Source organism: Alligator mississippiensis, chromosome 2, assembly GCF_030867095.1.
Source record: "Alligator mississippiensis isolate rAllMis1 chromosome 2, rAllMis1, whole genome shotgun sequence".
NCBI lineage: Eukaryota > Metazoa > Chordata > Crocodylia > Alligatoridae > Alligator > Alligator mississippiensis.
Window position 1 is genome coordinate 77,553,254 of NC_081825.1, and position 25,434 is coordinate 77,578,687.

At 44.4% G+C, this 25,434-nt stretch overlaps 3 protein-coding genes across 10 annotated transcripts in view; 1 reads left to right on the forward strand and 2 right to left on the reverse strand.

Annotated features, from left to right (window-relative positions):
- Positions 1–421: 421 nt before the first annotated feature.
- Positions 422–10,612, reverse strand: LOC132248561 (syncytin-2-like). 4 transcript variants are annotated; one of them, XM_059721865.1, is made up of 2 exons: positions 10,527–10,612; positions 422–2,435 (listed from the first exon to the last, which is right to left on the reverse strand). In XM_059721865.1, the coding sequence occupies exon 2, from the start codon at positions 2,078–2,080 to the stop codon at positions 833–835; it is 1,248 nt and encodes a 415-aa protein (XP_059577848.1). In that variant the 5' UTR covers positions 2,081–2,435; positions 10,527–10,612; the 3' UTR covers positions 422–832. The 4 variants fall into 4 exon arrangements, with proteins under 4 accessions (XP_059577848.1, XP_059577850.1, XP_059577851.1 ...); XM_059721867.1 differs by lacking the exon at positions 10,527–10,612 and adding an exon at positions 8,844–10,189; XM_059721868.1 differs by lacking the exon at positions 10,527–10,612 and adding an exon at positions 7,080–8,815.
- On the forward strand, positions 10,297–18,420 carry SPATA4 (spermatogenesis associated 4). Of its 2 annotated transcripts, none has more exons than XM_006264247.4 (5): positions 10,297–10,810; positions 11,329–11,447; positions 13,535–13,755; positions 15,721–15,834; positions 17,553–18,420. In XM_006264247.4, the coding sequence occupies exons 1-5, from the start codon at positions 10,394–10,396 to the stop codon at positions 17,645–17,647; spliced, it is 966 nt and encodes a 321-aa protein (XP_006264309.3). In that variant the 5' UTR covers positions 10,297–10,393; the 3' UTR covers positions 17,648–18,420. The 2 variants fall into 2 exon arrangements, with proteins under 2 accessions (XP_006264309.3, XP_019336919.1); XM_019481374.2 differs by having other exon boundaries at positions 10,726–10,810; positions 11,230–11,447.
- Positions 18,421–18,761: 341 nt separating this feature from the next.
- The window catches only part of WDR17 (WD repeat domain 17), a 120,535-nt gene continuing 113,862 nt past the window's right edge, over positions 18,762–25,434 (reverse strand). For 3 of the 4 annotated variants that reach the window (XM_059721862.1, XM_019481369.2, XM_059721861.1), the window contains 4 exons: positions 24,809–24,910; positions 23,706–23,801; positions 23,326–23,509; positions 18,762–21,653 (listed from right to left, as the gene is read on the reverse strand). In XM_059721862.1, coding sequence (XP_059577845.1) covers positions 21,534–21,653; positions 23,326–23,509; positions 23,706–23,801; positions 24,809–24,910 — 502 coding nt within the window. In that variant the 3' untranslated portion in view covers positions 18,762–21,533. Of the gene's footprint in view, positions 21,654–23,325; positions 23,510–23,705; positions 23,802–24,808; positions 24,911–25,434 lie in introns of those variants that run through there. The other variant, XM_059721863.1, reaches the window with a different exon arrangement.

The window sequence follows — 25,434 nt, forward strand, 5'->3', positions numbered from 1 at the left end:
GGACCATCTCCAACTAGATCATCCCAGTCACAGCTTTGTCTAGCTGGGTCTCCAAGGATGGAGATTCTACAATCTCTCTAGGTAGCCTGTTCCAGTGCTTCATTATCTTCCTTGTGAAAAAAGTTTTTCCTAATATCTAACCTAAACTTCCCTTGCTGCAACTTGAGACCATGGCTCCTAGTTCTGGCATCTGCTACCACTGAAAACAGTCTAGCTCCATCCCAAACTAGCTCCATCTTCTTTGGAACGACTCTTCAGTTACTTGAAGGCTGCCAGCAAATTTGCCCAGTCTTCTCCTATGCAGACTGAATAAGCCCAGTTCTGTCAGCTTCTCCTCAGAAGTCATATGCCCCACGCCCCTGTTGTCCCCAAACAATGGTGAGTTCGTGCCCGGTGCGCTTGTGCCAATAAACACACAGGGTTGAAGGATCCAACTTAATCTTTATTTCTGCGCAGAAAGTGGTGCTTGGCAATCGTTCGCAAAGCAAGCACCCACACCTCAGTGGGCGTCTGCCTTATATAGCTACGTAACAGGTTAAACTTGCTGATGTGATGAAATGTATAGCAAGCCCAGCAAGTAACCCCCCTTCCAGCTCCCCCCCACAAGTAACCCCCCTTCCAGCTCCGGACTTTGTTGATACAGCTTTCCTTCTAGCGAGGCCAGCAATTAAGCAACTAAGCAACAAGAGATCTCTCCCAGCCTAAACAACCTACTCTATGCCCTTGGTTAGATAAAATACTTTCCAAAACATACAAAGCTGTTCCCAAAGTAGAAAATGCATAGTGAAAGTTCAGGGGTACCCATCAAATCCCCACTTCGAGACTATGGCCCTTATGGAAAAGGCCCATAGTTCTCGACTATCTTTCTCATCTCCAGAAATCTTTTTGCTTCCTCCCGATTGTTTTGGATCAGGTTTGTAACTGATGATTTTACAAACATCACGCGGTGAACGGGGGAAGAAATTGATTTCTTGAGTATCTCACAACACATTGGCACACACTGTATCCCACAACAGATCATCAAGAAAATACACATACTTGCCACAATTAATAGGAAAATTTGCTTAAGCCATGAAAAATTAGGAAGCCAAGAAGTAAGCCATGAGAAGTCAAACCCTTCCCCTTGCTTAATGTGGGACAGAACTTTTTTTAACTTCTGCACTTTTGACTCTATCAACTCAGAGTTATCTGTCAAATTAAAACAACACATTCCCTCGAACTCTTCACATCCGTGGTTATGCCTCAGCAACAGGTAATCTATGGCTGCTGTATTTTGCAGAGTAGCTCCTCTTAGTTCTTTCATTTCAATATTGAGGGCAGCTAGGGCCTGTGAAGTTGTATTTAGGCCCTTTGCCAGGGCACAGGCCACCTTACCAAGCTGCCTCTCAGCATCCACTACTAGGCCTGGCACCCCTACTAGGAAAACTGCTAAGGACACTACCTCGGCCTCACTCAGGAGGTTTATGTCACTATCACAGGATTTATCTAGCACCTTCGAACCTCTCCGGTGACACTTACTAGAGATCTTAGGCATACCTGGTAGCCAGACAGTCAACCGGCCTAGAGCACAAGGGCCTCGTGTGGCATTGGCTGGGATATATGAATAGGCAGTCTTCCCACAAAGGAGGAACCACCCCCGGGGTAATATAACATGAACGTAGTTGCAAGATACATTAGTCATGTCTGAGCAATTGAAAATTTTCGTTTCTTTGGTTAGGCTTTTGCAAGCTTGGGTACAGTTCACAAAATTGGCACAGGTGGTGTTATCAGGGGAGGTGACTGTCAACAAATCTATTTCAAAGGTACTAGCGTTTCTTTCTGTGGTAATGGTTCCCCACATGGAGTTGTTAGCGTAATTGATTGGACCTCCTATTCCCCCAGATGTGAACCAAGTCTGATTCTGGAGTGCTTCCATTGGAGTGGGCACCCCTATAAGGCATGACGTGAAAATATCATCAACTGATATTCCACCTGCCAAACAAAAATGAGTGACATTTAATACGTCCTTTGCCAAATGAACCCACACATTTTGACTCTTCTCGAACCTTTGATGCACCAACCCCTTAGACTCTAGAAGCATTACACCATATGCAAAGAACTACTTTCCACATGGTTGACGTTTAAACAGAAATTTAAGTCCTTCTACTGGCTCTGCTGTCCAATGGCGTCTGTTTGCGTCGGCTTCCGGTGCGACACTCTCAGCCACTTCTCCTGCCAGTGGTACTTCTGGTGCGGCCTTCTCCCGGGTGTGGTGTATCCACGGCTTTACCCCCTGAACCTTCACTGCAGCGTGAGTGGTGAGAATCACAGGATACGGTCCCTTCCACCTGGGCTGAAGCGGCTCGTCTTTCCGCGTCCGGACCAGTACCTTGTCTCCGATCTGGAACTTGTGGACTGGTGTATCTAGAGGGAGTGGAAGTCATTCCTGGACATACCTGTGGAGAGAAGACAATACAGCAGACAAAGAATACAAATAATCTTTTACCCAACCTTCCCCTTTTACATGCATTTGACTCCCATGCGTCACCACTGGATTCTTAGGATATGGCTTGCCATACATTAATTCGAATGGACTAACTCCCAATTTAGCTCTAGGGGCTATGCGCACTCTAAGCAAGGCAAGAGGCAGAGCTTTGGGCCATTTCACTGAGTCTCCTGGCAAAGTTTAGCCAGCTGTCTTTTTAGAGTCTGATTCATTCGTTCCACCTGTCCACTTGACTGCGGTCTCCATGCTGTGTGAAGGTCCCATTGTATCCCCAGAGCCCGGGAAACTGCCTGGGTCACTTCTGACACAAAGTGTGGCCCTTGATTCGAGGCTAATCCCTCTGGGATTCCGAATCATGGAATCATCTCTTTTAGCATCACCCAGACCACTTCTTTTGCTTGGTTGGTTTGGCACGGGAAGGCCTCAGTCCATCCAGTCAGAATGTCCACGAGCACTAACAGGTATTTGTAGTGTCCCTTCCTGGGAACTTCAGAGAAATCTATCTGCCAACATTCTCCTGGTAATAGTCCTTGCCTTCCTGCTCCTGGCGGAGGTTTGGGGGAAATCTTAGGATTGTTGGCACAACAGACAGGGCATCTACGCACTATTTGTTCTGCTGTTTTTCTCATCTTAGGTCCCACTACAATTCTTTGGAGACCTTGGGTCATGGCGTCAGCTCCCATATGGGTGCTGGTGGTACTCTTGGAGCACTTTGCTAAGAATCAGTTTTGGCATCAGGACTTGTCCCTCAGGCAAAACCCACCATCCATCTTGTTGTTCTTTGCTTCCCAATTTCTCTGCGAGTTGGTTCTCTTTTTCAGTATATTTCGGAGGTTCCTCAGGTGACACTACCTGAGGCATCAATGCCAACATTTGAGTCTCTTGAACTTGTCCTCTAGCTGCCTTTTTCGCCGCAGCATCTGCTCATTGATTTCCTTTAATAACATCAGCATCTCCCTTTTGATGGGCCTTACAGTGCACCACAGCTACCTCTAGTGGTTCCATCACGGCTTCAAGTAATTTCAGGATCTCTGTTCCATGCTTTACTGGGCTTTTACTTGCCGTTAAGAGTCCTCTCTCTTTCCATATAGCTCCGTAGGCATGTAAGACTCCAAAGGCGTACTTCGAATCCGTGTATATAGTGGCTATCTTTCCTTTTGCCAAATGGAGAGCTCGGGTCAGCGCAATAAGCTCAGCTCTCTGTGCAGAGGTATTTGGAGGCAAGGCGTTTGCTTCCACGGTATCCCATGATGTAACCACAGTGTATCCTGCCTTTCGGGTTCCATTATCCATGAAGCTGTTTCCATCTGTGTAGAATTCAAGGTCTGCATTAGGTAGTGGGGCATCTTTAAGATCCAGCCGGCTAGCATACACACTCTCAATAGTTTCAATGCAATCATGTTGTAATCCTTCGTTTTTGCTGCAATTAACAAGTCATCCACATACTGTAACAGGGTTCCTGATTTCCCTTTGTCCCACTTCTGAAGGTTGGTACTTAAGGCAGTGCTGAAAATAGTGGGACTGTTCTTAAAACCCTGAGGCAAAACTGTCCAGCACAATTGGGTTTTTCTCCTAGTATTCGGGTCTTCCCACTCGAATGCAAAAATCTCTTGGCTGTCTCTTTCAAGTGGGATGCAAAAGAAAGCATCTTTCAGGTCCAGGACTGTAAACCACTGTTCCTCTGCAGACAAAGTAGTCAGCAAAGTATAAGGGTCCTTCACCACCAGATGAAGGGTCACCGTGACCTTGTTCATGGCTCTGAGGTCCTGCACGAAACGATACTCATTACTGTGGGGTTTCTTTACAGGCAAAATGGAGGAATTGAAAGATGATTGACACTCCTGAAGTAAACCATATTTAAGGAATCTCTTTATCAATGGTTCCAGGCCTTTCCAAGCTTCTATTTTCAATCGATACTATGGCACCCTGGGCGGGGTAATTCCCAGCTTTAAATCAATGCTTACAGGGGTGGCCAGTTTGGCTCTTCCTGGCTTCTCTCCTGCCCATACCCATGGTACTACAGCGTCTTCTACTTCTGGGGGAATTCTCCCTTCCTCCCCCTCCTGCAATAGGAGACACACCTGAGCTTTCCAGGCTTCCTCAGTTGGTATCTTCATAGTAATTTTCCCCTCTGAAAAGGTCAATTGGGCCTGCAATTTGCACAGCAAATCCCTCCCAAACAAAGGTATGGGGCACTCAGGCATATACAGGAACTGATGAGACACTTTCTTTCCTCCCAATTTGCATTCCATGGGTGGCACAAAAGGACGATACGTCCGCTGGCCGGTGGCTCCAATTATGGGGATCTTGATTTTTGATAAGGGTCCTTTAAAATTGGTTACAACTGAATGCGTGGCTCCACTATCTACTAGAAAGTCAATAAGTTCTCCCCCTACTTGCATTTTAACCAGGGGCTCATCGAGGGAGACAGAGATTACTTCAGTGTTAGCCCCCCGGTCCTCGTCACTCCTGGTCAGAACCATCCAACATCAACAATCTTTCTTCCTCCTCTCGTCTCTTCTTCTCCCTCTTGGGGCACTCATTTTTTCAATGCCCTTCCTGCTTGCAAATAGCACACTGATTAGGTCCCAACCTGGGACCCTGGCCGTAGCCTCCCGGAGCATAGCCCACGCCTCCTCTATGCCCTCTACTTCCCCTGCCTCGTCCCTGACTCCTCTGATCTACAATTGCCACTGCCAACAACGATGCTTGTAACGACGCCTGTGCCTTTATTCTCTTATCTTCCCTTTTCTCCTTAACCTGATCTCTGTTGGAGTATACTTTATAAGCAATCTCAATCATTTGGCTGATGCTCATTCCAACTGCTCCTTCAGTCTTCTGTAGTTTTTTCTAATATCTGGGGCTGACTGTCCTATAAACAGTGTATTAAACATCTTGGCATTTTCTGGCAGCTCCAGATCTAAATCTGTCCACCGTCTGGCTGCCTCGCATAACCTCCCATAAAAACTGGATGGATCCTCCTCCGGACCCTGCTGCACTTCGTACAATTTAGACAAATTTTTCTGCTTGGGGATAGCCTCCCGGAGAGCAGCCAGCACAAACTCCCGATACAGCTCTAACTCCTTCCGGCCCCCTCGGGTGTTGGGATCCCAGTCTTGATTTTTCTTAGGGCAAAGTTTATCTACATCACCGGCTGGGTGACACTGCTGTGCTATCATGCGTGCTTTTTCTATGACCAACCTTTTTCTTCTGGAGTCAGAAGAGCAGCCAGTAAGGCCTGAATATCTATCCAGTTTGGTTGGTGGGTGAGGAAAATAGTAGAGAACAACCGTGCCATTGCCTCCGGATTCTGGTGATATTGGCCCACAGACTGTTTTCAATTTATCAAGTCTGCTGTGCTGAATGGCACATGGACAAAAACTGGTTCACTCCCAGGACGCACTGCTTGTCGTAAAGGGGCCTGAACTACTGTTTGGGCCCCTGATCGTAAGCGACTCACCACAGGGCTAAATGCCCCATCTCCTACAGTCCCTTCTACCACCAGATTGCTACCACCCACATCCGCCGGACCCGGGGACGGCAACCCAAGGCTGTCAGGGGAGGTGTCAGACGACAGACCGGACGAGCCAGCCGGGAGTCCCTGACAAGCCGTTACAGGTGCAGTGAAAGTCCCCTGTGGTGACGCATGGCTCACAGGATGAGATGGGGGAGCCGTGGGAGCAATTAGCAACGTCTCCCTCCTCCGGCTCCTTTGGACATACTGTGGTGACCCCCTGCAAAGCCATGACCCCACTTCCCCTAAATATCCCACACAGCTTCTGCATAACCCCATCCCCATACAAAGTCATATATGCCTCTACATAAAGCATCTCATCCCACTTCCCTTGGCACCTACAAAACAACTGTAACTGCAAGATTGTGTTATAATCCAAAGACCTATTCTCCGGCCAGGCTGCACCATCCGCAAGTTGGTACTGTGGCCAACATGTATTGCAATACCGAATCATCTGTTGTTTTGTCATAGGGTCACTTCCAAACTTTGGCCAATTTTTCAAAATGCATCCTAAGGGACTGCAGGGTGGAATCTTAGACTGGTTACTTCCCATTGTCCAACTACCGGACGGTGACCGCCGCTCAGCCTCAGAACCAAACTGATTAAAGGGAGTTCACGGGGCTGCCACCCGATCTCACTCGCCTAGGGCATCTATACGGTCGGAACTTTCAAAGCCGTCTCTTTCCCAACCTGCCCAAAATATGGAAAGAAGTACTCACCAGTCCGTTGAAACCTCCCTCGCCCCACCTGATTAAGTTGGTCCTTCGAGCGTTGCGCCGTTGTGCCCCTCCCCGACTCCGTCAGGCAACCAGGAGATGGTCAGACCTCCGACGAATAAGGTCGGTGGTGCCTGGCCCTCGCGCCGTCCACAGTTGTTGCCAGAGCCGAAGAGGTGGACCGGGCAAGGCAGTCAGCTTGAGTCCCATCTTGGGTGCCAGAAATTGTTGTCCCCAAACAATGGTGAGTTCGTGCCCGGTGTGCTTGTGCCAATAAACACACAGGGTTGAAGGATCCAACTTAATCTTTATTTCTGCGCAGAAAGTGGTGCTTGGCAATCGTTCGCAAAGCAAGCGTACACACCTCAGTGGGCGTCTGCCTTATATAGCTACGTAACAAGTTAAACTTGCTGATGTGATGAAATGTATAGCAAGCCCAGCAAGTAACCCCCCTTCCAGCTCCGGACTTTGTTGATACAGCTTTCCTTCTAGCGAGGCCAGCAATTAAGCAACTGAGCAACAAGCGATCTCCCCCAGCCTAAACAACCTACTCTATGCCCTTGGTTAGATAAAATACTTTCCAAAACATACAAAGCTGTTCCCGAAGTAGAAAATGCATAGTGAAAGTTCAGGGGCACCCATCACCCCCACCTAACCATTTTTGTTCATTTTCTTCAATGGACTCTCTCCAGTGTCCATATCCTTTCTATAGTGGGGTGCCGGAAACTGGACACAGTACTCCATATGTGGCCTCATTAGTACCAAATAGATGGGAAGAATCACTTTCCCTCAGTCTGCTGGCAATGCTCTTACTAATGCAGTCCAGTATGCCGTTAGCCTTCTTCACAAGAAGGGCACACTACTGGCTCATATTCAGCTTATTGTCCACTGCAAACCCCAGGCCCTTTCCTGCAGAGCTGCTACACAGCCAGTCAGCCCCCAGCCTGTACTGGTGCATGGGACTGTGCCATCCTAAATGCAGGACTTTGCACTGGTCCTTATCGAACCTCATGAGATTTCTTTTGTCCCAAACCTCCAGTTTGTCTAGGTCTCTCTGAATCTAGCCAGCATATTCCCTGAAGTTTGGTATCATCTGCAAACTTATTGAGGATGCACTCCATCTCATCTTCCAGGTTCAATATTTTAAATCAACAACAAAACCAGCCCCAAGACAGACCCCTGGGGCATTCCACTTGATACCAGCTGCCAACTAGATAGTATTGCCCTTTGAGCCCAATGATCCAGCCAGTTTTCTATCCATTTTAGAGTCCCTTAATCCAACCTGTGCTGCTTTAGCTTTCTTGCAAGCATGTTGCGAGAGACTTTATCAAAAGCCTTGTTAAAGTCAAGATAAGCAAGACTCTTGGGTCAGAGGCAATATCTTTTATTAGACCAACTAAATAGTAGCAAAAAACCTTTTCTTTTTTTGCTAGCTTTTGGGTACACACACCCTTCTTCAGACTGAGGAGAATTTAAAGATTGTAAGAGTTCTCCTAGATAGAAAAGAAACTTCATTTTGTACAGGGGAGGTAAAGGGTGGAAGTTTATTCCCCTGGGTACCTCAGAGTCCTTTTGCGAGAGGGTTGCTCTGTGATGTGCAGATTAGGTAGGCTTTGTCCATGGAGGTGTCCAATGTTAGACAGAGGTGAAAATGTCTTTTCTTTAGTTAGCAATGAAGTTTGCATTTTCTAACATTTACAACAATTGTTAAAATAAAAAATATAACACACGCGCTGAATCTACCAGGCAGTCATCTCATCACAGAACGCAATCAGGTTGCTCAGGAATGACTTGCCCTTGGTGAATCCATGCTGACTTTTCCCTAATCAAAAACATTTCCTCCAAGTGCTTAGAAATGGATTTCTTGATTTTTCCAGGGACTGAGGCGAGGCCGATTGGTCTGTAGTTCCCTGGATCCTCCTTTTTTCTCCCCTTCCTTAAATATGGGCAGTTCATTATATTTGCCCCTTTTCCAATTGTCTGGGACCTCCCTTGATCACCACAAGTTTTCAAAGATAATGGCCAGCAACTCTGCAATCACATCAGCCAATGCCCTCAGCACCTTTGGCTGCATCACATCCAGCCCCATGGACTTATACATGTTCAACTTTTCTACATAATCCCTTACCTATATTTTTGCCGTTGTTGGCTGCTCACCTACTCCCCAAACTGTGCTGCCAGGTGCAGTTATCTGAGAGACAACTTTGCCTGTGAACACAGGTTAAAAAAAAAAGAAAAAAAAAAGAAGCCTTTTCTGCATCATTGCCTCCCCCATTCGGTCAGGGACCCACACTTTCTCTGATCTTCCTCTTGTGGCTGACACACTTGTAGAAACCCTTCTTGTTACCCTTCATATTCCTTGCTACCAACAACTCCAATTCAAGCTGCCAAGTCAAGCTGTTCTTTTGACATAATTGCTAGTCTTTCTGAGCCTTGGGATGATACGTTCCTGCACCCTTTAAAGTAACCTGCAGGGAGGGAGTATGATTTTACCCATAGCTATTATTATTGTTTTTCCTGTCATGGTTTTATGCACTGATGTCTCTGAGTTGGCAGTCTTGACCTCAATATCAGCGATATTCATAGAGGTCAAGGTGTTGTCAGAGTTTGGAAGTTATCTTCCATAATAATAGTTTTTGAACACTGAGGTGGCCCTTCATGGTCTTGGGCAGAGTCCCTAAGGTATCTACGATCTTGTCTCTTTTATTATTATTATTGCACAAACTATTTGTTATAGGAAGAGACAGTTACTGCCTGAAGGAGTTTACAGGTTAATACTCCACTTCTGCAAAAACTTATATTTGAATTGCTGTAATGATGGTGGCTCAGATGCCGAATCAAGCAATAATGCAGGCAGAAGCAACTGCAAAGGGACCAATGCTCAGTTGCACGGCAGGACTGAAACGAGGATGTAGCACTCAGCCAACCTGCTTCCAGCAGAGTAAGGGGTGCACTGACAGGGCACAATGCCTTGGCACGATGCAGAGTAGTGTGGGACAGCCGCTGGTCCACAGCCAAGCTGGGTCAGCATAGAGGGCACATGAATCTCAGCCCCATTAACTCCTTCTGAAGCTTATTTAAACTGTTTCCCAAGCAGGCCAGCAAGGTGGCACCAACAGGCAGATTGATTTGCAACGGAAATTGCATTATGCAAATGCAGGCCCACCTCCTTGGAGGAAAATTGCTTGAAATTTATCTCCAGCGTAGACAAGCCTGAGGGGAGTGGGCATAGGTGCCCACTTGTATTTTTTGCTGGGGGGGAGGCTAAGATGATGGACACATGGGAAGTTTTACGTATTTCAAGCGACAGCCCTGTTACCCGGGGGTGCTAAAGCGCCCGGGCTTCCCCGCCCTCGGCACCATCGGGCACGGGGGGCGAGGGCCTCAGGGGTGCAGGAAGCCCGGCGGAGCCCTGAGGCAGGGGAGACACAGGCCGCAGCACTGACGTCACCCCGAACAACCTCGCGCAGACGCCGAACGAGTTTCCCGCGCTATCGCGAGCAGCTCAGTCAGCCGGCTTCGGGGAGGGACACACTGCGCATGTGCGCAGCAGGAGGGGAGCGGCGGGCGGGGCGCTCGTAAGCTGTGGCGGCGGGGAAGAGTTCCACACACGCGCCAGTTGCCCGGTAACCACTGGCAACAGAACAAAAGCCGGCAGCCTCGTTCCGGCGGCGGCGCATGCGAACCTGCCCCTCCCCGCCGCCAGTGCTCTCGGCAGCCCACAGCTCCACCCCGACGCATGCGCCGCCGCCCACTGCCCTGGAGCCCGCGAGCGGAACCGGAACTGGAAGGGCGAGTGGTTGCCAGGTACCGGTTGCCATGGCGACAGGGCGTCGCGCCTGGGGCGACGTTAACTGCAGCGGCCTGCACTACCAGACACCGCCGCGGCGGACGGGGCTGCCCCGCGCCGTGCTGCGCTGGCTGCAGAGCCTCGACCTCAGCTTCTTCCCCCGCCGCTTCGGCCGGGACTTCGCTAACGGCGTCCTGGTGGCGGAGATCTTCTCGTGGTACTTCCCGGGGGACCTGCGCCTCGGCGCCTTCCAAAACGGCACCTCCCTGCGCACCAAGCTCTGCAACTGGGCCCGCCTGCAGCAGGTGCTGGGGTCCGATGGGGTCTGTGGGCGGGGCCTGGTGCGGGGGCGGGGTCTGGCTTTGGGAGGTGGGAGTGCAGGCCCAGTATGTGGGCGGGAGGTGGGGAAGAGGCAGGCAGAACAAGGTGAGGCGGTGGGGCCTGGCCTTTGGCAAAGTGAGCAGGAGGGTCCAAAGTAGGGGGTGGGGGCCACAGTGAGGAAGCAGGGCCTGGTACAGAGGGGATGGGCAAGGCGAGGAGGGAGTGTCTGGTGTGGGGAGGCCAGGGTCCTGGAGACAGCTTTGATGAAAGCAGGCAGGGATGGGGGAGGAGGGCAGTCTGTGCAAGAGCAGGGCGGGTGTGGGACAGGTGACCTTCCCCAGCTTGCCAGCCACCTGTACTGTTTGGAGCCAGTCATTTTTATGCGTATGTTTGCGTATGGCAGAGGTGACTTGGGATCGAGGTTGCTGTATATGTTGTGTCCCAAATGGGGCACTTCCCTTGCACGGCCCAAGCTGTGTCCCTCTCTTCTTGTGCGACAAAGTTCTTCCTAAAAAGAAAGCTGAACCCCGTCCAGGAGCTCATTAATGGGACGATGCACTGTAAACCGGGAGCTGCAGAGATTCTGGTGCAAGACATCTACTCCATGCTGACAAACAGGCGGTGAGAGTTGCTTTCCATAAACAGTCCCACTCTGCTCTGTTAGCTAGAAGTTTACAGCATTGTCAGGCAGTAGCACTCAAATGTCACCCGACCCTTTCCAAACCATTATGTTGCACGCCCGGTGGAGTGAAGTAACCAGTCCTAGAGTCCTTGAGAAGTACGGTTGGAAAGGACCTGCAAAGGTCATTTAGCCCTGCCCCCTGCATGAGGCTAGGTCATCCAAACCATCCTATACAAATCCATTGTCTAACACACTGGTTTTCAACCTATGGTTTATGGAGCCCTGGGAGGGCTGTAGACTATATCAAAGGGTTCTACAAAAGATGACTCTGATCAGTCAAAAGTATGTGAATACCTACACTTACTTTTCAAAGCAAGTGCATCTTCATTTGACAGTTTTTAGAGGTCTGCAAATTAAAAAAGGTTGAAACGCCCTGATCTAATGTATTAGCAAAACTACACAGTCAACCCTGACAAAACCCTAATCTGCCAGGAGAAGGCAGGGAGACCATGGCACAGTGTTCCCTCTAGGCTGTGTGGCGTGTGTGGCTGCACAGGCACGCTCATGCCACGCTGCCAGGCATGCCTGCAGGGCTGCACATACTGCACAGCTTAATGGGAATGCTGTTATGGCAGCCAACAACTTGCTGCTGTAACAATTGTTAAAAGAGGCTTGAGAGATCTCCGGAAGAGGGCCATGACCCCCTACAGTTCATACCAATCTGACCATGGGCTAAATTCCTTCCTGACCCCAAATATAAAGATCAGTCTGACCCTGGAGCAGAGGGGCAAGGCCCTCTGGCTGAGAACCTCTGTATTCAAATCCCAGCAGGAACATTGGTAGAGAACAGGAATAATCCTCAGCATTGGTTGCAGCCAACACCCAATGGTTTTGAGGAAGGCTTAAAAATAAATAAATAAATAAACCCCTGACACATGTAGTTGCAGGAGAGGAAGGAAATCCTGTCCTAGCCCCATGTGACAACCAGCAAAGCACAGAAGCATGGGAAATATCATAGCAGAGTATAGGTATAGCTACTCCTAAATTATCCTAGAGTCTAGACCAGGGAGCAGGAAAGGGTACGTGAAAAGGGGCTGGGGGCGGGGGGGAGGAGGGGGGCAGGTGGGGACAGAGCACCGCCACCCTGCACCACTGCCTATCAGGACCAGGGCTGGGGGGGTGAGGTCCGTGGCTCCCCTCTGCAGGCTGCACAGGTGCCCCTTGGCCAGCCAGATGCAGGGGGGGTGGGGAGCTCGCATGCAGAAGCTACCGCTATACACCACCCCGCACCACCACTGCATGCAAGCCCCCCCTGCTCTACATCAGCCACTGCCACCCCGTCCCCCCTGCTCTGTGTCCAGCCACGGCCACCCTCTTCCCCCCAGCTCTGTCAGAAGGGATACACTCCTTAAAAAGATTGAAAACCCCTGGTACCAGGGTCAGTCCATCCTTTCCTTGAACACTTCCAGTGATGGAGATTCTAGATGTGGCCTAACTGGTGCAGCGTAGATAGTAGAGAGGCACTATCACCTTCTGTGTCTTGCACATAATGCTTTATTGGTGCATCCCAAAACTATATTTGCGTTTTGTGCAGCTGCATCACACTGCACTCATGTTGATCTGTGATCTACCAAGACCCCCAGATCATTCCAGTTCCTTCGGCTTGCTCTCTACGTTTCCCATGCCACCTGCAACTTGTGTATATTGTCCAGTTGTGAATTGCTATGGAGATCTGAAATACAGGGTGCCTGTAAGAAATTATTTTTTAAGAGCAGCCCACACATCACACAAAAATTATGGAGTTAATTGAACACAGGATTAGGTGCCAGAATCTTTTGGATTCAGGATCAGACAGACAGACTTGGTGTGTCTTTGGCCAGGTCACTTTACATCTCTGCACTTCGAGGTCCCCAGGTAAAAAAAAAAAAAAAAAAGAAAAATAGAAACTGCATCACTTGCACTGTAGAACTGTGGGTATTCCTTAGCGAGTATTGGACAGATCCCTTAAAAGTGGAAGTCATGATAGGGCTTTCTGTATTTATTGTTAACAACGTAATTAACTCGTGAGTCTTTTTCCTTTTTGCAGAATTAAAAATATTCAGGATGAGGAAGTTGACTTTACAGACAGTTACTATCAGGATCAGTTACCAATGGTTGCCAGATCAACAGCATCAAAGGCTATCAAAAATAACATTAAGCTAACAGAAGAAATGATAGAGCCAAGCATTAAAAAAAATAGACAGAAGGTTAATGCTATCATCAACATGCATATGCAACAGAGACTGCTAGAAAGGGAGGAGAACCCAAGTGAGTGACTTTGCAACATCAAGTATAAAGAACAGACCTGTTTTCCCATGTTCACTTATCTAATTTGTCAGATATAAGAGTTTTCCATTTACAGCGCTCAAACATTTATTTGCCTGTCCTTGGGTTTAAGTCAACCAGTCATGATTGAGGCCAGCATATCTCAGTGATGCCAATAGAACTGAATGTTGTAAACAGCATGAATCTTGTAGCCAGAAACTGTAAAGAAAGTTTTGTGATGACATTATCTAAGGAAACGTGCAGGCACTTCCACTTGAAGTGAATACTGATGGTGGATGGTACAGCAATGTAGAATACAGCTGAATATCAGATATAAGTTTCTACCCTTGCATCATCACTTCAGGTGGGTTTTTTTCTAGGTAAGTCTGATCTGCGGAAACATTATCTCTGCACCAGAGACTGCAGATGGCTCTGGCAAAGTATTCCAACTAATTTCCCAATAGAAAACACTCAAACAAGTATTAGATTCTTCGAGGTTCTTACTTATCAGATTGACTTAAATTAATTTGTCGAATGGTGGTGGCGAACTGGCTAGAGGGTCGCACCCAGAGAGTCGTGGTGGATGGGTCGGTTTCAACCTGGAAGGGTGTGGGCAGTGGGGTCCCGCAGGGCTCGGTCCTTGGACCAGTACTCTTTAATGTCTTCATCAACGACTTGGACGAGGGAGTCAAATATACTCTGTCCAAGTTTGCAGATGACACAAAGCTATGGGAAGAAGTGGACACGCCGGAGGGCAGGGAACAGCTGCGAGCAGACCTGGACAGGTTGGACAAGTGGGCAGAAAACAACAGAATGCAGTTCAACAAGGAGAAATGCAAAGTGCGGCACCTAGGGGGGAAAAATGTCCAGCACACCTACTGCCTAGGAAATGACCTGCTAGGTGGCACAGAAGTGAAAAGGGATCTTGGAGTCCTAGTGGACTCCAAGATGAACATGAGTCGGCAGTGTGACGAAGCCATCAAAAAAGCCAATGGCACTTTATCGTGCATCAGCAGATGCATGACGAATAGATCCAAGGAGGTGATACTTCCCCTCTATCGGGCGCTGGTCAGACCGCAGTTGGAGTACTGCGTGCAATTCTGGGTGCCGCACTTCAAGAGGGATGCGGATAACCTGGAGAGAGTCCAGAGAAGGCCCACTCGTATGGTTAAGGGCTTGCAAACCAAGCCCTACGAGGAGAGACTAGAGAACCTGGACCTTTTCAGCCTCCGCAAGAGAAGGTTGAGAGGCGACCTTGTGGCTGCCTATAAGTTCATCACAGGGGCACAAAAGGGAATTGGTGAGGTTTTATTCACCAAGGCACCCCCGGGGGTTACAAGAAATAATGGCCACAAGCTAGCAGAGAGCAGATTTAGATTGGACATTAGGAAGAACTTCTTCACAGTTCGAGTGGCCAAGGTCTGGAACGGGCTCCCAAGGGAGGTGGTGCTCTCCCCTGCCCTGGGGGTCTTCAAGAGGAGGTTAGATAAGCATCTAGCTGGGGTCATCTAGACCCAGCACTCTTTCCTGCCTATGCAGGGGGTCGGACTTGATGATCTGTTGAGGTCCCTTCCAAACCTAACATCTATGAATCTATAATTAGACTGCATGTCACAGGAATGTGGTCAACTGTAAGAAATTACTGTGACCGTAAGAACTTTTGTAATGTGGTGTCTTGTTCCTTTGTTTTGGAGAATAAAAGACTGCATGTTTTGCTGGGGCACTTCTTTCCTTTTGCCACATTGTAAGTGTTGATTTTATTGATTTTTTATCAGTGGTAATAGGAATGCCTTGCATTTAGAAGTTTGTCTGACTTTACCCCAACAGTGTAGTTTGGCCAGTAAAAGATATCACCCCAAGAAATCCTTGCCTTTTTTAAATAAAGAAATTAAGAGCTGACCTGGTAAAACATGAAGACCAGGACATCTCTCTTCTATACCAAGCAGATTGTGATTTTTTGTTTTATAGAGCGGTTTAACATTAAACCAAGCTTGGGAGAACGTGCTGTTCGTCATCCTTCTCGTCATGCTTCTGTCGAGATTATCATTAATAGCCAAAGGGAAAAACTTTCTTCTATGTCCTGTAAGTAGTCATTCCAAGCATTCCTTCAGATGGTTAGGGATTTACACTATTCAGGTGGTAAACCTGGATCATACAGGTGTATTTTTACTAAAATCTATAGCTTTAAAACTAAACCATTTCAATTAGAAAAAAAGTTTTTTCACATAACTTTCCTTTGAGAGCAAGTCTACCTCTGTGGTTTGGCAACCACAATATTTGCTTATATTCAGGATTCAAAATGGCTTTTCTTTCATGCGACAGTGTCTTGGTTTAGAATTTTGACTTTACTTACTACCACAGATAGTATCAGTTCTTCACTGTAGAATCTGTATCTGTCATAATGAAGGAGAGCAGCTACAAATTTCAAGTATTAGTCCATCTCAAAGTGTCACCTGATCCAAACAGTTGTACTCTTTCATTTCTTTTTGTTATAGCACATAACCCTTTATACAAATAGGTTAAATTAATCTAAGTCTTGTATGAGATTCAGTTATCAGTATAAAGTAGGGGTGCACCAATAAAGATATTTTAGGCCGTACTGACGGCCAGTTATTAACGAGCCATATCAGCCGATACTGATCTGATTGCCAATATGCAGCCCAGCTGCTTGGAGAGCACCATCCAGATAGTAAGTCTTTTGCGGGGGATGGGGTATGTGTGTAGGGGTGGCAGATCAAGGCCCCTGCAGTGAGGGAGGTGGTGGGGCTGGGGCAGGGGCTACCCAGATGGGGTGGGGTGGAGTGTCGGACAGAACCGTGAGCAACTCGTCTGGGGGTGGCGGGGTGGATCCTGCCACTAAGCACATCCCCAGGGGAGCCATGTGGGGTGTGTCCCCCCCCCCCCCCCCCCGGTTCTGTGTGCAGGGCAGGCTCCGCTGTGGGCTGGGGCCAGGGGCAGTACTGGACTCTTCCCAGCAGGGGTGGTTGGGCTGGGGCTGTGCTCAGGGAGGGCAGCAGTGGCGCTGGGGTGTGGTGGGTATGAGAGGGGCTACAGCCATCCCAAAATTTACTGTAGCTCTCCCTCCTTAGCCCCAGCTTGTAGTTCCACCACCGCCTGCCCGGAGTGCAGCCCTGGCCCAGGCCCCCTGTGCTGGGAAGAGCCCAGTGCTGCCCCTGGCCCCAGCATCAACCCATGCCTCGCCCTGAACACAGATCCTGGGGTCGCACTGCCCCCTTGCCTCTTCCCGGGGTGTGTGCAACAGTGGGATCTGTCCCTCCCCTCCCTGTGCCCCCCAGACAAACCAGCTGGGCAGTGCCTGCCCCAGCCCATTCCCACATAGCAGGGGCCTTGATCTTCCCTGCCCTATGTCCTCTCTCTCTCCCTGTCCCTTCCCCCCAACAGACTTACCTGATCACCACTGCTCTGCAAGCTGCCAGGCTGGTCATGTACATGCATGCCCATTTATTGGTGACATTAATTGGCCACAGCCAAAAAAAGCCAATTGCTGATGTCAATTTTCCTTTTACCAGTGCCAGTACACTATAGACGAACGTATTGGTGCACCTCTAGTATAAAACTGTTGATTCATTTTCCTAGGAAAAGATAAGCTACAGCAGTATAAGCAGCTTTACACTAGGACAATGACAATGCTCATGGCAGAGCTAAAATTATATTCAAATTAGAAAATATTCCTGTAATATACTTATTAAAACGACATTGCCCAGTCTGTTTTTTTTTAATGGTTAAATAGTGATTTTTGAATAAGTGTTCATTTATCACTTGCTAATTATTTTGCTTAGATCTGGGTCTACCAGAAATCAGAAGGAAAACTTCTGTTCATTTCAAAGAAATCCAAGTGAAACAAGCCGACAGATCCTCTTTGTCTGTGGAGTAAGTATGGCGTTCCAGGCATCTCAAGAAAAGAACTAACTGAACACTGGAAAGTAATTCTGGAGAGGTCTGACCTAATAAATGTGCAAACACTGATTATAAATCCCTTATAAAACCATTGGGGGGGGTGGGGGGCGGACCCACTGATTGGGTTTAGTGTCTGGTAAGCAGAGCATTGTTTTCTTCTAGTAAATGCCATTTAAAACTTGGTATGTATTAAAAAGTGCAACAAGCTTAAATGTCTCTAAAGCAGTATCTAAAACCTATCATCAGAGTTTTCCTGTTTTTAGAAGGGTGTCTTCACTGACTTGATATTATACTTGCTTTTACAACCTAGGTCCCTCTTAGGCTCGATTAGAGTGAATGGCCTTACTATTTCAAATCCTTTATTATTGAAATTCTCCTTTTAAAGGTTTCAGTGATGATGATGTATGACCTTTTTGTACCTTGTGGAATGTGCTGAGGTTAATAAATCTGGCAGTTGTCCATGGTGTCTTTGTACCTTGGCGCATTATAAAAGTGTGCGTTGTCTTTTTACTAATCACTCCTTTGTTTGGAATAAGTGTTTTATGGTTAATTTTACCTAAATCAAAGCTAACTCTGGCTTTCATTGCTTTAATAAATATACAACTCTGAAGGAAGTGTTGTACATTAAGAAGTTTTTGTTTTTGGAGAAATAAATATTGCTCTGATTGGTTTAAAAGATATTGCATCCATTGTTAAGTCGCTGACATATTTCATTAGTGATCATCATCTTATAAATGTCTCAAAAATGAACAGGTCTGGAGTCTTATTTTAGAGACAGATGTTAGTTTTAAAAAGATAGTTTTAAACACAAGGACAACTAATAGGAACAAAAGTCTGGTTTTACAGTTTAACATCTGGCATTTCTTTCCACTCAGTGAAGCACAGAACGACTGCAACAATTTTGAAAAATTCATTTTCACTTTGACAAAAAGGATTTTAAGAGGTAATTTACTAGTTTAAAACTTACCCCGAAGTCACTAAAATTAGAATATCCTTTTGATACCTGCTAGAAGACAAAAATATATGTGAAATAACATTTCTTCTTATGGAATGCTATAACGGTAACAACACTAGAGAAAAACACAAATTGCTTGAAGGTGAAGAAATCAGAAAGGTTTTTAATTTCAAGGCGAAATACCTCTTTTTGATCAGATCTGCTTGACAGTGAAGACACGTTTTAGCAAACAACCTGAAATTGTTTTAAAAACATTGATACAGCTATGTTTGAACAGTTGTGACTAGAGTTGTTACAATAAATGTACCTCTTACAACAACCGTTTTCATGTTTTTTTCTCCACATATGGTAAAGACTACCATAAAGTAAATGCACCATCATTTTTGTTGACAATGACTGTTACCTGACATTTTCCTGATATAAAAAGTGCCCTTTGACTCAATTTTTATACTCTAAACCTAATAATGAAAAAATAATTTACCCTCCTCAATGTGTAATTTAAAGAGGGTAGATTTATTTCAGGTTCCATATTAAGGCACAACTTCCACACATTTATGCAGCAATATGTTTATATCTTGAAATTTCAGTATCAGTCTCTAGGACACTACAAGAGATTTAAAGAAGAGCAGGATGACAGCTGAGTCAGTCTTTTAGATCCAAACTCAGGCAAATAAATATTGAGCTTAATAATAATTTCCTGTCACTCCTCCCTGCAGTCTCATAAGTACCTATATTACTTTTCCACATATACAAATGCTACACAAATCCCATAAAACAAGAGCATTATTTATCGTTCATTAGACAAGAATAACCCATCAGACATTTGAAGCTGAAGAAGCTAGAATTCTTCCACAAACTAGTATTATGGAGCCTTTTTTTTTTCCTGAATTGCAACATTCTGCAAATTACACACAGAATTAAATATATAAAAGAGAAACAATGGCTAAATAATGGATGCAATAAAGTAAAGCATTTAATTCCAATACACAGATAAGTGTGTGTGAAAGATGTATGGTGTACACTGCTGACATACAAAACAGAACTCATATTTTGTCTTTGAGACAGCAAAAATTCCTGTAAAAATTAAGTTTTCTAATTTCTTGGTAGAATAAACTATGAATACACGTTTAACAATTTTGAAAATAATTTTACCAACATAACGAATAAGACATGGACTATAATATACGCATTGGGAGCCAGGATTTCCTGAGTTACCAGTTTGTTTGTTTGGTTTTTATTTACTTTCTCTCTGGCCTTGGGCAGATCACTCAGCCACTCTGCCTCAAAAGAGACTATTACTTCATTAAGGCAGTGGTTGGCAACCTTTTTAGGATGCAAGCCAAATGACTGTTTGAGTCAGAGATGAACGGGCACTAGGATCTAGCTTGTGCCACTTCTCCCTGTGGCAGCACAGGCTGGATCAAATAGCTCTGCAGGTTGGATGCAGCTCACAAATCACAGGTTGCCACTCTCTGCACTAAGGTATTTTGAGGATTGATTATATTCTATTAAGTTTTGCAAGGCTGCAAGTAGATAAAGGGTACTTAAAAATGCCATCTTTGTGAGTTTTAAATATTGTGTTATTTTTTATTTTGGAATGATTCTTTAAAAATTGTTCAGCCATTTACTGATCTTTCATTATACAATAGCTAGCACTATTTTAACAAGAGGAGATAATTAGAACAGGTAAGGTATGTTCTTTTCACTGTGCTATCAACATACTGACTAGGCACTAGACCCAAAGGATCTCTAATGCTACTTTATGGAAAAGTACTTCTGGCTAAGAATATAGGACTTTTTTTTCCTCATGGCAATGTTTGATGTTACACACAACTTTTTACAATTTCACTACTACTCAGATTCTACTGCCATCATATTTAGTTTAATTTGGGCACAGATCATAAGTCTTGACTAACCAACTGTAACTAAATAAAGCGATGCCTGAGTATCAGGTCCTTCGTACCATATGCTTTTTACAGCCTATACAAAATCCAAAAGAACAAAATGTTATTAATATACATAATGGATTTCAGTAATTCTTCATTAAATATGCTGGTTCAGTATTTACAACCTTGATTTTAAAAGGTTCATAAATGCATTTTTATCTCATTCAAATATAATAGGGGAAGTTGCCAAAGATGATCTTACTAGAAAATATATTGATTTACCCTAATCAAGGTATTCATCAAAACATAACAAACAGTGCTGCTATATTTGACTTTTCTTTATTACTGGTAAAGCTAAATATTTAATCCATGGAAATATGTCTTAATTAAAAATCTGAGTTTTTTGGCTTTGAACTCATTTAATTTACACTTTCACTTGAGAATCACATTTTACTGTAAAAAGATAAAAGGGGAAACAGGATGAATGAAAGTTAGACATAGATTTTTGGTCATTCTAAAAATAGATGCATTACAGTAACTATCCATAAAAGCATAAATCATTTGTATAATGATATATTTACAAACACATTTTATGAATTTCACAGTTTTAGCTACCTCATATGTTGATAATGTAGACAGTTGTTTACTTGCTTTACAAGTTATTTGTTCGCATACGAGTTACTGAACTATGTTTGTGTTGTCTGACAACAGTACACATCTTTCTAAAAAAAACCCCCATGGCTATCAATTGCGTAAATTAGGACTTTTTTTTCTTTGGATTATCAAATAACTTTTCTTCTTTGGATTATCAAATAACTTTATATATAGATATATATAGAGAGAGAGATATTAAAAAAAAAAAACCTTTTCATTTTCTTTTTTACAATTTGTAAAATTCAAGTAACTGTCCTTCAGGAGGAAGGAACTGCCATCTTTCTGTCCCTGATGATCAAGATTAAAATTAATATTAATCTTCAGGATGTTGCTCATTTCAATCACTAGAGATTACAATGAAAACAGTCTTAGAATGGGTTGAGCCGTATTCCTGTTCCTAATGGTGAGAAGGCATTCACTTTGGCCCACATCAAAGCATCATTCAGAGAAATAACTGATTTTCCATCTTCAAGGAAAAACACAGGCCCCTGTAAAATATGAATGTTTGAGAAAGGGAAGAAAGAGAAGATACATGTCCTGTATCATATTTGCAGAGAAGCTACAATCTAGTAAAAACAAATGTATATTTTGACTTGATGCAACCTCGGTTTATACAGTAGCTTCACCCAACTTAAAAAGTTACACCTGATAATAACTCTGATTAAAACTTCCATACCAATTTAGAGAACTATACTTACCAGGCAAATAGACCTGTTTTACGTTCCCTAAGGTTTGAGTTAGATGCATTTTACAATAATACTGGTGTATTCCCAAACTATAGTTATTTATACCTGTGTCTTACAATAGGCACCATAGGCAGCCTTGTTTTTCTGTGGGCCTGGCCTCTTAATGATAGGGGAAACCACATGGATTTAGCTTCCTATAAGTGTAAATAAATGAGCCTAACAAAACTGAGTCCCTTTCCCTATCTACAAAAATGGCAGCAACAACATACCTCACAGTGGCATGGTGAAGATAAATGTTTAAACATGCTGGTCACAAAGCTACACAAGTAATAAATACTGAAAAATGATACTCGTGTCTGAATGTTTAGCCTTTGTATCTTCTCCTTACTTATTGCTGATGTGTGCTTTAATTCAGGGATGTCAAACCCCTGAATTAGCCCCCACAGGCCAGATCCAGACCATGGACCCTCTTGTGGGCTAAACTGAAACTGCATGGTGCCTCACAAGCCAAATCCAGACCCACCTCTGGTGGCAGAGTGAGCAGCACTGTAGACAGGGCCATCCCTAGTGGGGGAGCAAATCAGGGCAAGCGCCCCGAGCCTCGCACTTTGGGGGGCCCCGCGGAGCTGGGCAGAGTGGTGACTCCGTGCTGCCAGTGGCTTCACGTCCGGCCGCTTGGCACTCCCCACTGCCAAATCTGCTGCTGGCTTCCTTGCGTCCAGGGGCGAGGCCCTGCACAGGCTGATTTGTCCTGGGCCTTGTACCCTGCTTAGATCGTCTCTGACTATAGACTCAGGGCGCAGTGGGAATTTGCAGAGCTGTTGCCTGCCTATGCTACCTAAACATGTCTTCAACATACCTTGAACTTTTGGCGGTGGGCTCTGTGCCTGCTTGCCCCACCCCCATGTTGTCAGCTCCTCCAGGAACCCCATAGCCTAGATGACATGGCGCACAAGCCAGGTGAGGCCCACAGGCAGTATCTTTGACAACCTATTTAATTTAATGGCTCAGAGATACTACAATGCTTGGCATTCTAGAAATGCATAGTATAAGAAGAAATATTTCAACACATTAATGGAATTTTGATATAGCCCTTCCACTGTTTTCAATTCAAACCAAAGTGAAGAGGTAGCCACTGGCTCACATATACTTTAATAGGAGCAATTGTGTTTCAATTTTTGACTGTTGCAAACAATTTTTTACTGTTCCAAGTGGTGATTTCGTCCTCATTAAAACTATATAACCATATAAACTCCATCTAAGCATAGTTAACAGAAAATGGCAGCTTTTGTCAAAGGGATTACTCTACAATCTCCCTTTTTCTTCTTTAGAGATTCTATTCTTTGAGAACTCTGGAAGCCTCAACCATTACAAGTTTCCATTTGTATTTTTTCACTTAAAAACAACTCGCATGACCACGTAAGGGTTACTTGTTAAAACAGTAATCCAAAGGAATATGGCTCTGAAAAAATACCTGTATCCTTAATCCTGTTAAACAAGAGATGTGAACATCTGAGTGACTAGGAAGATTAGATCCAGTAACATAATCCGGTCCAATCAGTCCTTTCAGAGGCTCCTCTTGCATTCGTGATACAAGTGTTGAATAAATCATTCTCTGGGAATCTGATGGAGGGGTATATGGTGATTCATCGGTAGATCTGTAAGCAAAACACATATTTTAAACTTGTTCATTTGCAATTCAACTCAGGATCCACAGATTTCAAAATACTTTCTGTCTTTACATAAGAACAGCCTTTCAAATTCTAGAAAGAAAAAAAAATCAAAGTTTTATTGAAATGTGCATATTTAAATGGAAGCAATCTCCACTCTGACAATTTTGCATTTTACACTTACTTGACTAACTGTGTACAAGCTCTCCATGCATCTAGTTCATCAGATAGCCATTCAATTTTCAGGGGTACAGATACCTCCCGTCGTTTTAGAAGCTGACTGAAAAGGAACAAAATTTAATTAAAATTTTGTACCTACAAAATGTTATTGTGGGTAATGTTCAAAATCAGTTCTAACATTGTAAATTTACTTAAAGAGAAAAGATATTAGAAATTAACGATATAAATCTTTTAAAATATATTTTGAATTGATACTTCTAATTTGTGTTTTTTACTATGCCCTTACTGTTTAACTTTGGAATTATTAAGATTTCTAGGTATAAGAATACTTTTTCTTTATTTTAATTTAAATTATTCAGATTTAATCCCTACGATATTCTTCAAGGCCTTTCTATATTTTGGCTGTGCTTGTTAGCCACGAAGCTTGGACAGACTTTGAACCAGTTTTTGATATACTGACATTTGACGTTAATTGGTGTTCTGAAGCACTTTGTTGGACCAGTCCTAAAAAGCTGAATGAGTCATGATTCCTACATGGAACTCGGAGGATGTGATGGGTCAGTTAAAAAAAAAAAAGATTTCTTTAGAACAATCCTATTGTCTCAAATCCTACAGGAATTCTCTAGGTCCCAGGAAGTTTTAAAGCTCACCACAAATTTAGGCCAGAAAAAACCTGTTCATTAAATGCTATCTATTACTAACTTACTGTTTCCATAGTGATAGCATATGTCCTATAAAGACACTTTTTCATACTGATTTGGGAAAAAAAAAACAATTTTAAGCAGAATGACACAGCAGATGTGACAACTTGTGATCATTCAAGAAGGACAGTTAGAATACTTATCTCTTTACAAAAACAACCTGTGTTTTTAGGAACAAGTAGTTTGACCCAGCTTAGCCCAGATTTTGCAAAAGGCTGCATTCAGGCTGACCCTTGTACCACTATACTGCACCAAAGAAGTCAGCAGAGCACAAGGTACTTCCCTGTTCTCATACTAGAATTGGGATCTTAGACTGATAAACTTCTGGGGACAGAGACTACATACAAGGTATAACTAACCTGATTGAGACCGTGGGGTGCTACTACTACAGATAGGGAAATATTACCTTGTATATTCATAAAGTGCAGGTACAATGCTATTGTACTGTCTCCTTATAGCAAGTAAAGCACCAATGTAACCACACAGTATCAGCAGCTCATTCCGAAATCTAAAAATAAAATAGTATATATCAAAGTTAAGAGTTTTAACCAAATACAGAAACTTCAAACAAACAGACCTTTTTTTATTTTATTATTATTTATTTATTTTTTTACATACTGTCTTAATACTTCACAGGAAATATAAATGGTTGGATTAGGTTTATGGCTGAGTAAACTATACTTCAACTGCCTTATAGTGATTCCATTTATTTATTTTTATTTTTTATTATGGTCTGAAAATAAAAGACTACATGTGCAGCCTCCAAACTGTGTGACAATTATTTGTACTTACAGGTCAAATATAAATTTCAGCTATATTTGAAATTTCAAATATAAATTTCCTTTTAGTATGTTGAAACTCCAAATACAAATAATGCCGATCTGTTATACTAACCACTTCTTCAATCTCTCCCACCCTTCCCATAGACCAGGTGTCATACGGTATAAACAGAAGTTGCCAAATGAAGTGGATCAACTGTGTTGAGATGTGTTTCAGCACAACTGATCTGCTTCACTAGGCAAAACAGATGTT

Bases quoted from the DNA above. Each gene is read 5' to 3' on its own strand.
- LOC132248561 (XM_059721865.1), bottom strand. From the start codon at position 2,080: ATGCTTCTAGAGTCTAAGGGGTTGGTGCATCAAAGGTTCGAGAAGAGT.
- SPATA4 (XM_006264247.4), top strand. From the start codon at position 10,394: ATGCGAACCTGCCCCTCCCCGCCGCCAGTGCTCTCGGCAGCCCACAGC. The intron at 10,811-11,328 runs GTGCTGGGGTCC...TGTGCGACAAAG, and splicing joins ACTGGGCCCGCCTGCAGCAG to TTCTTCCTAAAAAGAAAGCT. The intron at 11,448-13,534 runs GTGAGAGTTGCT...TCCTTTTTGCAG, and splicing joins TCCATGCTGACAAACAGGCG to AATTAAAAATATTCAGGATG.